The sequence below is a fragment of the Mus caroli genome, unplaced genomic scaffold (genome assembly GCF_978045245.1).
Source record: "Mus caroli unplaced genomic scaffold, Mus_caroli_1 scaffold_7, whole genome shotgun sequence".
In the NCBI taxonomy this organism is placed as follows: domain Eukaryota; kingdom Metazoa; phylum Chordata; class Mammalia; order Rodentia; family Muridae; genus Mus; species Mus caroli.
The window spans coordinates 143524071-143537377 of NW_028227262.1; the positions used below are offsets into that span (position 1 = coordinate 143524071).

At 40.5% G+C, this 13307-nt stretch overlaps 1 protein-coding gene across 12 annotated transcripts in view; it reads right to left on the bottom strand.

Annotated features, from left to right (window-relative positions):
• The window catches only part of Dync1i1 (dynein cytoplasmic 1 intermediate chain 1), a 311790-nt gene that overhangs the window by 260597 nt on the left and 37886 nt on the right, over positions 1-13307 (bottom strand). For 4 of the 12 annotated variants that reach the window (XM_021164407.3, XM_029478836.2, XM_085840829.1 and 1 more), the window contains exons 3-4: positions 4081-4195; positions 1410-1551 (exon numbers count right to left, since the gene is read on the bottom strand). In XM_021164407.3, the coding sequence (XP_021020066.1) occupies positions 1410-1551; positions 4081-4195 (257 nt within the window). The remainder of the gene's footprint in view (positions 1-1409; positions 1552-4080; positions 4196-13307) is intronic. The other 8 variants (XM_021164410.3, XM_021164408.3, XM_085840833.1 and 5 more) reach the window with 2 other exon arrangements.

The window sequence follows — 13307 nt, forward strand, 5'->3', positions numbered from 1 at the left end:
GTCTGCCAAAACAAGATGCTCTTTTCTGAGCACACCACTGGTCTGTTACTCCTGAGAGACTTCTGATCCTACTATGTCATTTCGGAAAGAAAAATACAAATGTATAACTCGGGACAGGTCTGGATGGTTTCAGAGTATTTCCTGTTTGGTGTGTGTATGTGTGTGTGTATGTTTGAGCTGGCTTTGAATTTATGATCCTCCTGCCTCAGCCTTTTGAGTGTCTAGATTTAAGAATGTGCCTTCAATTTCTACTTAGCCACAGTTTTCCCAACCAAATTGCCTCGGTTTCTATGGAAATAGTGTATGACACAAGAAGAAAATGCATATGAAAATGGTTTGTTTGGAAAAATAAAAGTGCAAAATTTTGCATATCTCTTTTAGTAAAGTGTATGGTAGTTAGATCGGTCCATGGGTAGGGAAAGGATGAAAGGTACATTGTCAACCAAAAGCCAAAAGCTAGCTTGTCTTGAGTGCAGTGTAGAGGGTGCAGTGTAGAGCTTTATTTGAAGCTTGATTCAAATATTTTATAATCGTCCATATTAAGAATCACAAAGAGGTCTAATGCTGCCAGCCATAGGTGACAGGCTCATGTCTTCTTTCACTGAAAGTAATTTCTATCTTCTTGCGAAAACCTAAGAGATGTCAACAAATTGAGTCCATGTTGTTGTAGAGCTCAAACTTCTTGAAGTAGGAGGAAGACCAGATGCTGCCTGAACAGTCTGGGTGCTATAATTCTCCACTCCACATTCACACATATCACCATCACAGTTGCACCTGTATATGGGGATCCCAGAGAACACAAGCAATGCAGAACCCAATCACAACAGAGACATGGCTCTCATAGCGTCTTTCTTCTCTCCACCCCTCTCCTTTTCAGAGATCCCTTCAAGTGCTCCAACTAGAGCATGGCCACATCCTGTCTCAGAACCTTCTGAACACAGAGTGTAATAAAAATGTGGTCGCTGACTATCTCAGGAATGGCAGTGAGCACCTGCTAAAATTCACAACAGAAACAAAGCTTTGACAAAAGAGTTTGTCAATTTCTCAGTTCTCGTAAATAAACTAGAAGCTAAAGAAATGAAAAGTAGGGTTAAAAACCAAGTCAAATTGAACAATGAAAAGCTGAGAATATGTTCATTGGAACTTTGGTTCTTTCCTGTTTCTCTTAGGCCTAAGCTAATGGGGATGCCGATTAATGAAGATGCGTGGTCTTTATGAGCCAACTCAGAGAAGGATGGTATTGTCATTTCCAGTGGTCACAAGAACCATTCTGTCACTAAATATTGCAGCTCAGCATGAATTAAGCATGGGGAGGATATAACGGGTGCATGCACATCCAAAGGTATTTCAACAGTGTTGTCTTGCGACATTGACATACCACTATGGCCTTTTAGAAGGACAATTCTTACCTTGTTAATGGCCCCAGATCGCCCGAGTCTTGGCTTCCAGCATCACTGGGAGTGCTCACTGATTTCGAAGAGGGAGACATAGGGGTTGGGACTAAATAATGAAAATAACAGGTATCCCATGTTAAAAAATGCAGCGGCTGCACTGGGGAAGAGCAGTGTCAGACAAATCAAAACAAACGGGCCCAAATTAAAGTGGTTGTATGGCCAGGAGAGATAGAAATGGGATAAAAAAAAAAAAGGAAAGAAAAGGAAGAAAGTCAAGTGAATTTTTCATATTTTGGAAAATGAAAGTCTGAAATGAATTTAGACAGAATTAACTTAGGGAGTCCAAGGTCATGTCCACCTAACGAAGTAAAGTGGAGAACCACAATAGCTATCCAGATAGTTCACCCTACATTTCTTCGGTAGGAACTGTCTAGCTCATTCTAATTCTTCACTTTATTTTGTTAGTATAGACGTGACCTATTTAAAAGATGAGGTGTCTATAAAACTTTAAACGTTATGAAATTGGAAGAGCCTAAACAATTAAATGCTCAAAAGTGGTGAGAGCTCTATTGCGTATCTAATTTGGAGAGAAATGTAAGGGTTCATGGTGGATGAACAACTGTGCTAAGACCGTATGACAGAGGGGAAGGGTAAATGTTGAGCCTGGTAATTAAAAAATCTCTTTCAAAACAAAGGAAACTGCCAGCCTGCTTTATTTTTACATTTAATAAATGGTTTCACCCAACCCTACATTCTACTTCACTTGGGACTTGTTTTCTTTGTCCCTAGCAGCCCTTGTAGATGCTGACACAAGACAAGAAGTGAACTGCCACCATGAGAGTGGGAGAAAGATGCTCAGAGATCCAGGTCAGCTGATAATCTGAGCAAGGATAATCAAGGGAAAACAAAACAAAACAAAACAAACAGAGATGTGTTTTCTTTCTGCAACCTCCATATCTAAGCCAAATGTCCATCAGCCACTTGCTGTACCCAAGAGGCATAATGGCTCCAGGCCAGGCAATTCAGGGGACTCATCACACATGCCAAGGAAGCCATGTGCAGAAAGAGGCTGCATGAACATAGAGTCCCATTTTCTTTCAATCATGTGCAAGTCCCTTTTATTTATTTAATAGAGTATAAGGTTTAACAGGTTTTTATTCTCTCTCCCCTCAAATTCTGTACCACAAAGACGGAATTGCCCAGGAACTGGGCATTTCCTTGTGGCTCTTCAGTTAATTATCTGATTACCCTTCGTGCTAGGGCAGAGGGAAAGCTGGGGAGAGAGATGAAAAATGGGCCTTTTGGAAAGGATTCATGTGCAGTTGAGAAGGTAGTTGCAGACTGGGGATACTTAAGTATTTTGTTTTTAAAATTTAATCACCAGCTATTTTCAGGATAAGGGATGATCACATATACTTCTACTGGGTTTAACCAGTATTGACATAGCAACTACAACATTTCAGACTATTTTGAAGCGAAAATATAATTGATCGATAGATGTCTAATTTACATCACATGTCAGCTAAGTACAAAGAGGTTTGCCAACTTCTCAATGAAGATCCACCATCCAAATCCTCTATAGATTACACCTTGCATAATAAGAAGTTAAATAAAATCTAATTTTATGAGGGCTCATTATAGCAATAGACATATGCTTTTTACATGCAATTGAGATACACTGTATGCTTTTTAGTAGGATTTTAGTTTTATGTTTATGCACTAAATCATAGTTACCAATACTTAATTTTAAGTTGGATATATTCTCTTTCTTATTTATATTGATTATTTCACATAGGTAATTCTTTTCTTAATTTAAGTATCTATGAGAATAAAAGGGATTCTATTTTAATATGGAATCCAAGAATGGAATTTTAAAGATGAAACATTTTAAATGGCCCTGATATAGTATTTATTCCTATACAGAATTTAAATGGTTTTATTTTGAATGTAGTGGATATTATGTAGTTTTGCAGACACCTTTGGGTTATTTTAGGATGTATGGAAGATAAAGAAAAGAAAAAGAAAAGAACCCATGAAAGATAAACAAGATAGTGACAGAATAAGCTCATGCAAACTACCTTTAACAAATAAAATACAAATTAATCTGTACCCAGACCTCCATGACAAAAGACTTCACAATCAACTAGAAGTGAATGAGCTGGAGGAGGAGGAGGAAATGCCGCAGTGGAAATGTCAACGAGCAATGAAATCAAGGTACACACGAGCCAAATGAATTGAAACAAATTTCCCACTGAACACTCTATTTTCATCATGGAATAATTCTATGTCTGTAGTGTTCCCGGGATTTATAACCAGATTAGCATTGTCTGAATATGCAAAGAGAGGTTAGGATTCACCCACAGAAGCAAAGAGCAATTTGATGCTTAAAAAAATCCCAAGATGTCTTCTACATACTCTCTTAACAATATAAACGAATCTGGTAGTGACACAAGGGAAAACTATGGGCATATAGTCAGCCAGTGTAAGATTAGCAGATGCTGATGACTAAGTATCATTCCCATCTCCTTCCAGCCCTCTCAGTTCTACAACGTACGTGCAACTAGAACAGTAAGCCCTAGATTTTTTTAAGCATAGAAAACAACAATAAAGCTAACACTTAAAAGCACAGTAATGCTGGACATGGTATGTTTACAAGAGGAGTAGCAACGTAAGCTTAGGGAAGTACCTAGAGGGGGCTCCGGTGATATGCCGATGCTCTGAAGCAAAGCTTCTGTCTCCCGTCGTTTGCGATCCAGATCAGAGTCATCTTGAACGGGCTCTTTCTTCTGCTGCATATCTGCCTAAAAGATTTGATATCAGCAAGGAAAGTTAGTGACGTAATTAAGGACAAGATTTTTCTTCATCGAAGTGGAAAACGCCTGGAGCAAAACCCAGGCAGAGCGCTCCATAGATATAATTGTGCATGGAGGATGAAAACCACGCTAACGGCTCAGGTAATAACTGACAGAGGCTCTCTCTTTTGGTTGAGGGCTTTTCCTGACCTCGATCACATGGTATATATGAAAGTTTTCCAGGCTGGGAAGATGCACGTAACGGCACCTGCGTCTGAGCCTGATGCCCCAAGTTTGAGTTCTAGAACCTGTATGGTGGAAAATGAACCCACTTGTGTGTCACACAAAAGAGACGCACACAAAACAAATAAAATGCAGTAAATAGAAATAAAACGAGAAACTTTTCCGAATTTGGAAAGAACCATCAAGGCAAACTATTTCTGGATGGGGCTATTGTAAAAGTAAATCCTATCTGTTTTGGCCTCTATGCTACTCCTGGTTCTTGCTCAGCACCTCTTAGTAATACTCACATTACAGAAATTTCTGGAATCTAGCTGGAAAAAAAACACCTTTTAGTTTTAAAGAAAGAAAGAAAAAAAAAAAAACCTAGATTCAGATTTCCTCAGGAGCCATTAACACATTAACTCAAAATACTTAGTAGGAAACCATAGTGCAAATAAAACAGAACAAAATTCTGCTTGGGAGTTTCTTTCATGAATTATCTAGAACTCAACTTGAAAGAGACTCAAGTCAGATTTTATGCCTAGTTGGTGGTTTTTGTTTTTGTTTTTTTGTTTTTTTTTTTAATTGGGTATTTATTTCATTTACATTTCCAATGACAGGGTTGTGACAAACTAAACTGGTAGCTGTAGAAATCAAAGGAGTTCAGTATCTGTTCGCTGTTATCCCTCCTGCTACTCCTTCCTTTATCCTGCCCTCCTATTCCTCACTCCATGTAATCAGCCATGTTTCATTATTGCCCCGTTATACACTTAAAGAAAGAAAGAAAAAAAAAAAAAACCTAGATTCAGATTTCCTCAGGAGCCATTAACACATTAACTCAAAATACTTAGTAGGAAACCATAGTGCAAACCATAGTGCATCCTGCCTCCCCTCCTTTGACACTGGCCCCTCTCCGTGGCCTCTAACTCATTTCTTGACCTCTATGGGTATCTCAATAGAACACACATATGCAAACACCCCAAGCATACAACCACTGGTACTTTCTGGGTCTGAGTTACCTCAGTCAGAATGACTGCCTCCAACTCCTTCTGTTTACCTGGTAATGTCACGACTTCTTTTTTCTTAACAGCTGAATTACTTTTGATTGTTAAATTGTAGCTTATTTTCATTATCTATTCATCAGCTGATACACATCTTGGATGTTTTGAGTTCCTGGCTAGTGTGACTAGAGTGACAGTGAACACGAGTGTGCAAATATCTCTGTAGTGGAATACAGAGTTTTGGGACATATGCAAAAGTGATATAGCTGCATCATGGGATAGATCTATTTTGAGCTTTCTGAGGAAGCTTTCCACTGATCATACTCCTTTCTCCAAGGGCAATAGATCATTGAAGAAGAGGGGTGGAGAGATTATAAAGATAGAGGCGTACTGAATGGCTAAAATGAAACTGTTTTCAAGACCCAACAGAGAGGTTTCAAGTATGAATTCATAGTGCTTATGACAACATTCACAAGATGTGGGTAAGCTCTGGCAAAGAAAAGTACAATATCGGTTGGAAGAGGGCATGGTGGGTCACCTCTACCTGAGGAGCTGTCAGTAGCTGATAGCTGTTGGGGGATGGAGGGTCAGTTTTCTTTAAGAGTATGCTACTGGTACATAGACCATGCTAGATGGATGGCCACACACCCAAAAAATATATGAGAAGCCAAAATGAGTTAATAAATTTAAAAAATGTAGTATGGGTCTTGGAGGAGGAGCAAAGATAACAAAATTGCACTGTGTGGAATTCTTAAATAATTAGCTAAAATATTTTTAAAAGGAACCTGAGGAAAAGTATTCTAAGTGGAATTGTAACTAAGGCCATTTGCCCAACTCTACACCAGGAGATTACTAGGATCTACTTCACAGGCAACCTTTATGAGCACACACAAGGGCAGCTCTCTGAAGCCTATCAAACCAACTATCCCATTAATTATCAGACATCCTTTATCTTTCATTGGTATTGGGCATCCTAGTGGGTGTATTGCTTCAATGAGTGTAATTAATTTCTATGTGCCCTAGACAGAATAATGCAGGGAGTTTTGGCTTGCCTCAGACAGTATCCTCCAACTTTATTATAAGGCCTGTGTGTATCTGTGTGTTCTATGGCCTCAACACTTCTGTTCCTATTCATCTTGGCCTTAAAGTGCACATCTATTTGTGCAGTCTATCTGTCATTAGGGAGAGACTGTCATTGGGATCTAAATTGAGCTGAAGAGAGTCTTAGAAGATTTCAGCCTTTTCACACCACTCCCCATTCTTAAAAGGCAATTCTGTCTCTGCGATGATACTAAAATGGATGCTCTTTTCCAATTATGAGATTTAAACAACTGAAGCATATTCCAAAGTCAGTGCACACAATGAGCAAAGACAGATCTGAGAAAAATACAGATGATGAGAATGAGGATCTCCACCATGTCCACGTTTTATACAGTTAAGAAGGATAGGGGGCAGAAGAAGGATAGGGAGAGGAAGGGAGGGATGAAAGAAAATAGATGTGCTACAGCTGCTATTGAAATACAGGTTAAGAAAAACCTTAGTATTGCTGCATGGAGTAGCATGGTATTTCAGAGATGAGCTTAGCCTCAACTGAACTCTCAGTTTTACTGAGAACAACATAGTTGACCTGTTCACCACGAGTTCATCCATGGGTCAGTGCCTGAGATATAACACATAGTAGAAATGTGTTTCATGAATGAATTAATATCTAACTTTGGCAGGAATTATTTTATGGTCATAGAATCATAGGTGAATATATTTCTTAGGTTAATTCCTTTCAACTACACTCCATTTAGGGGCCTCTTCCTTCACCACACTACTGTGAAGAGGAAATATTTAGAAGTCTAGAAGTTCAGAGCTCACAAAAGCATGGAAATGACAGGTGCTAGTGAAGACTTCACAGAGGAAATGAAAATGACCTCCCTAATCTATCCCTTTTAAATGAACTTGGGCATAGCTGACCAAACCTTCTGCCATAGGCGTTCTCTGTGGAAAGGTACAGCTAGGACTTGGGGTTTGAGATTCTAATTAAATTATGTGCCCTCACGAAATATAATAGAGGCCAAATTATGTGTCAACATGGCCAACACACATTGTACCAAAACAGTATCCCCAAATGTTCACTTCCTCTGTACTACGTGTGTGTTCCACTCATTGGCTGCTTTGTCTTCCTTTACCAGACTAACTTTTTACATGTATTTATTTAGGTGTGGGACTGCAGAGTGGGTGGGAACGTGCTGAGGCATGGATGCAGAGGTCAGAGGACAACTTGCAGGAGTTGGATCTCTCCTTCCACCAAGTGGAATCTGGGGCTCAAACTCAGGTCAACATGCTTGGTGGCAAGTGTCCACACCTGCTGAGACATCTCGCAAGCCCACACTTGTATTATTTATTTGTTAGTGTGTATGTCTTTCTGTCTCTCTGTCTGTCTCTGTCTCTGTCTCTCTGTCTCTCTCTCTCTCTGTGTGAGAGAGAGAGAGTGAGGGTGTGCCTGCATATCACACAGTTTGAGTGTAGAGGTCAGAATACAACTTTTGGAAGACAGTTCTCTCCTTTTACCATGTTGAGGCAGTGTCTCTCTTACAGTGTCTTGCTGCTGTGTACTCTAGGCTACCATAGCTTGGTTCCTAGGTAGCTTCCAGAGATTGTCCTCAGGTTGCCTGGTTTGAGGGTCAAGTGCTTTTTTGCCTGGTCATCCCACTAGCTCTATTTTTTGCTTTTTTAATTCTTTAAGAAACAAATCAGCAAGCTGGAATATATTGAAAGTAACTGCTTATCTAGGCCTTCAAAAGCTTAGGAAAGCTATCAATGTCCAAAGCTGGCCAGAAGAACTGTGCACTTAGATAACCAGAGCTTATCAGAGACAAGCCAGTTATCACTCAGCACAGTAAACAAAACCAAGTATAATCTCTTCAAAGAAACTGAGGTTAGAGGCCTAGGGATAAACCTTACGATTCTCTCTAGTAAGAACTATAGAGTCCTGCCATGATTTAATGACTCACCGTGGACTGAGTTAGCATCACTAGTAATTAAAAACCCAAAAGCTGCCTTTCCCAGAAAACGATATTTTTGTTTGTGAGGCATAATCACAGTTGAGCTCCAGAGAGAATAACCAAAGAAAGAACATTTGCCAGCTGAGCGTTGTCCATCCTTTTTCAAAGACAGGTTCACATTCATTAGGGAATAGGTGAAGACAGGGTAGAAAGCCTTAGTCTGTTCCTGTTTCTAGCAATTCAGCCTAAGACCAAGGTCAGAGTAAAAAAACTTCAGGATGGCCTCCGTGAAATTCACCTCACTGCATTGAAGCCCAGTTTTCATGAAATTGGGCCTGTCTCTTAAATGCTAGCCACTATATTTATTTTAAAATCAGATTTTAGCCATAATACCACAGCCAAGAAAGCAATTGGCATCCAAGGGAGTGGAAAGTGAGTTTTCCCTGTGCAATTTTCTCCACTGTTGGGGATAATCTACCCAGGTGGCCCTAATTCCCTCTTCTCTCCATCATCGTAGACAGGAAGCCACTGAGGTTTGCGCCAAAAGGGCACTTTGTTCCTTTTTAATTCTGAATCTATTTGTTTCATTTAAAATATGGGCCTAAATAAAGTTTATAAAACATCAAACTTAAATTCTTAAGCCAGTTTCTAACTCCTTTCAAACAACACAAAACACAGAACATCTTAGCTCAGGTGTCAGTAATGGTGGCAGTCACTTTAAGCACTGCATAACCTTGAGGTCAGAGATCCACGGGAATCTGCAGGTCGGAACTCCTCATGGTATTATAATGCCAGACCAGCGTCTTCAGTACCTGCCTCAAACAGCTTTCATGTCTATTTTTGTTGGGCATATACTATGTGGAAAAACATGTGTTAGACACAAAATAAAAATTAAAAAAAAAGTATAGACTCCTACCCCTGTTGATTCCTGAGGGTCAACGATAGCTTGCCATAGTGAGGAACATGAGAGATGAAAAGAGAAAGATGCATGGGTGTGCACAATTAATGAGCAGGTGAAGGACGATATGAGAGGAATAGAGCAAACTTGCCATGCAGAGTGTGGATAGAGGAATGTGTGCATATGGATTGAGCATCCCCAAGCTGAAATGCAAAATATCCCAATATCTCAAAGGCTTTCAATGTCAACATGATTTGGGAATGCAGAATTCCATACCATGAAACTTTGCTTTTGAAAAAGATTATTTTAAGCATTATACACACTATGTCTAGCCTATGTGTATAAAATGTTTATGAGGCAAATGAACTTCATGTATAAAATGTGTTAGGTCTCCCAACACATTTCCAACTTGTGCGTGTATAGACATTTCCAGATCTGAAAAACAAAATCCAAAGCAGGAAATACTTTTGGTCTCAAGAATATCACCTATATATTTAAATTGTAGGCTACTTTGGCTGGAATGTGGAAAAAGGGGAAGAAAAGCGTTTTGTTACACTTCTCCATACCATGATGATGCTTGCAACCTGTAGGAACGGAATGATGCCAAGGGTCTGAGTGCGAATGAAGTGACTGGCCAGACTCCCCCATGAAGCTGGAGACCAAAGAGAGCCAGTCTCTTGCATGGGTGGCTTATTTCTTCATTAGAAAAAGGTCAAAATAAATTGGTTATATATTTCATATATAAAATACTGTAACCTCTGGGTGGAGGGATGGCTGAGCAGCTAAGAGAACTGAGTTTTCAGAGGAGCTGAATTTGGTTCCCAGGACCCACATCCAGTGGCTCACAAACACTCAGGCTCCGGGGGAGTCTATGCCACTGGTATCTATAAGAAACTGCTCTCAAATGTACTTACGCTCATGCACGCACACGCAAGCACACACTTGCGTATACACACACACACACACACACACACACATTTTAAAAATAAGCAATCATTAAAGATACCATAATCTCACGAGCGAGGGTTCTTGGACTCTAGGATCCCATCCTGACCGAGAATCAGTATGCATCTATTTTATGGGCCCCTTCACCCCTCATCTCTGACCTCAGAAGCACAGTAAGAACTGTTTCTCACTGTGGTGGTTAATCTTGATTGGCATCTTCATGGAACTTATAATCACCTAAGAGACACACAGGAATGTCCCTAAGGGTATGTGACGAGATGTCTCATGCTCTTGTCGACAAAACTAAAGTAGCATTTGCTACGATGTCTTTATCACCTGAAAAGGCTTTATCCCCCTTTTTAAAAAAGTGTCTATATTTTATTGTATTTTTTGTTAATCATTTTATTCATTTACATTTCAAGTAATATCCCCCTTTCTGGTTACCCCTCCACAAACCCCCATTCCATTCCCCTCTATCCCCTCCTCTTCACCTCTATGAGGGTGCTCCTCCACCCACTCACCTACTCCCGCCTCACTGCTCTAGCATCCCCTTATCCTGGGGCATCAAACCTTCACAGAACTAAGGGCCTCTCTTCCCACTGATGTCAGGTAAGGCCACCCTTTACTGCATATGCAGCTCAAGCCATGGGTCCCTCCATGTGTAATCTTTCGTTGGTGGTTCAGTCCCTGGGAGCTCCGGGTGGTTCAGTTAGTTGATATTGTTCTTCCTATAGGGTTGCAGTTGCCTCCAGCTCCTTCAGTCCTTCCCCTAGCTCTTCCATTGGGGTCCCCAGGTTCAGTCGGATGGTTGGCTGTGAGTATCTGAGTCCGTATTGGCCAGGTGCTGGTAGAACTTCTCCGGGAACAGCAAGTGCTTCTTGGCATCAGCAAGAGTGTTTGGGTTTGGTGTCTGCAGAAGGGATGGATCCCTAGGTGGCGCAGTCTCTGCCTTTATCACTTAAACTGAACTAAACAATCCCTTCTTCCTTAAGTGGCCTTTGCCAGGTACTTGGTCACAACAATGAGTCAGAAGGGTTATTAGGATTCACTAACTCATTTCTCTCTATTATCTTTTGGAATCTACACAGAACTCTGTCAAAAGTCAAGCTCACAGAGGCCTACACTAACAGTCATTCTGTAAAGGGCAGAACCAATTTTCTGAGTGGCATACAATGCAAAAGCCCCTGTACGTAAGCAGGCTTAAAACCATCTGTCTGATGACACTGGCTGCTCAAAGCAAATGGAGCCAGACTGTCTACACAGGATATTTAAAGAGGGACTGGTGGGATGGCTGCCCAGGGATAGTGGTTTTAATGAGATGTCACCCATAGAGTCAGGCTTGAATACTTGCCCCCAAGTTGATGACACTGTCTGAGGAGGCATAAGGGTATGGTTTTCCTGGAGGAAGTGTGTCTCTGAGGTTTCAAAAGCCTTCACTAACCAAGGTCACGCTCTCTGTTTCTTGCTTGAGCTAGGAGCCTGAAAGCTATCACTTTTCCTATTGCTCTGGTCCTTCCCCACCTGCCAGGGTGGTGATGATTTCTTATCTCTCTGGAATGTAAGTCCCAAATAAGCCCATCTATAAGTAGCCTGATTATCTTCAAGTTCAATCATTGGGACCCACGTGGTGGAAGGAGTGAAGGAGTGAAGGAACTTCATACATTTACTGTAGCACACACATGTCCCAACCTAGTCACTCACCAAATAGACAAAGAGTTGGATTAAAAAAAAAAAAAACAGATGTTTAAATGATACAAAAGAAAGAGCTTCCTGAGGGATGAGAGGTGGTGCAGAGGGGATATTTCAAACCAAGGCATGCTTTAAATACAATATGGCTAGGGCAACCCAAAATTGAGTGCTGATTTGAACCTCCTGAATGGTAGTGAAGATCAGAGTGAAGGACTCTGAATTGCCCTTGTGTCTTTGAACTGCCCTGCCAGTTAAGGAATGAAGAGAGTAAGATCTTCTGTAGCTCCGATGCTAGAGGCAAATGGAGGCCAGGAGCACTGCCTGCCTCCCAGGCTCCAGGAGCAATCTTTGCTGTGCAGGAGGTGAGACCTTTACTTTGCAAAACTGCTTGGTATACCAATAATAACAATAAATAAATAAATAAATAAATAAATAAATAAATAAAAGCAAGCTAGCCTTGAACTGCTGTTGGCCCACGATTCTCCCAAAATGTATTAAAAAAAAAAAAAAAAGATGGAACAGACAGCCTAATTTGGAACCAGATTTCTTATATCACATCATCCTTCATAGTAATTCCATGAAATTCAATTTGGATGTTAGAATGTCAGTTTAAAAGGAAACCCATTATTAGCAAGGAATAGCAGGTGCTTTGAAGATACAGTAACTGTTGACGTTTGAGAGAAGGGAAACATAATTACCTAATGCTTTTTGGGGCTTCCCATACAAATGAATAGCCATCCATGTCAGCTCTCACCTCTGTTTCACCCACAGCCTGCATACATAACAGCAAAGATCTTGCCGAGAAAACCATTATGCAGACTATCAAGGACAAACACGCTACCGCATCAGTCACAGTGTAAGGCACGGAAAGGTGGGAGAAGCCAGAAGGCTAAGCTGTAACTGCAATTCCGTCTTTCTTGGTTGGAAAATAATAAACATTGTAAATCTGCTATTTCACTCTCTTAAACTTGTAGAATGAAGCAGCATCTACTTAGATCATGAGGCACCAATGTGCACTTTTTAAAAATTCCTGTGTGGGGAGAAGGTCCAGTTTCCCTTAATGCAGGGATATCATACTGTACAAAGATTTCTTTTTAGAAAACTATTGACAAATATCTTTGCCCTCTGGTTTTTGTTCATCAAATGCATCATTTCTAAACTGTCACAGCAAATTGGAGAATAAAAGAATAAATCACTTCCTGGATTGAGATGGGAGACGACGACATATGACAGACATGCTTTGAATTTGGGGTCAAGAGTCTTCGACCTCTGAGTTTACCAGGAGAAAAGCTGTCCTGCCTCTGGGTCCTTGCTGTTTGGTGACATGAAGAAGGACCACAGCAGAAGGTCTCTAAAACCCCCTAATACCATAG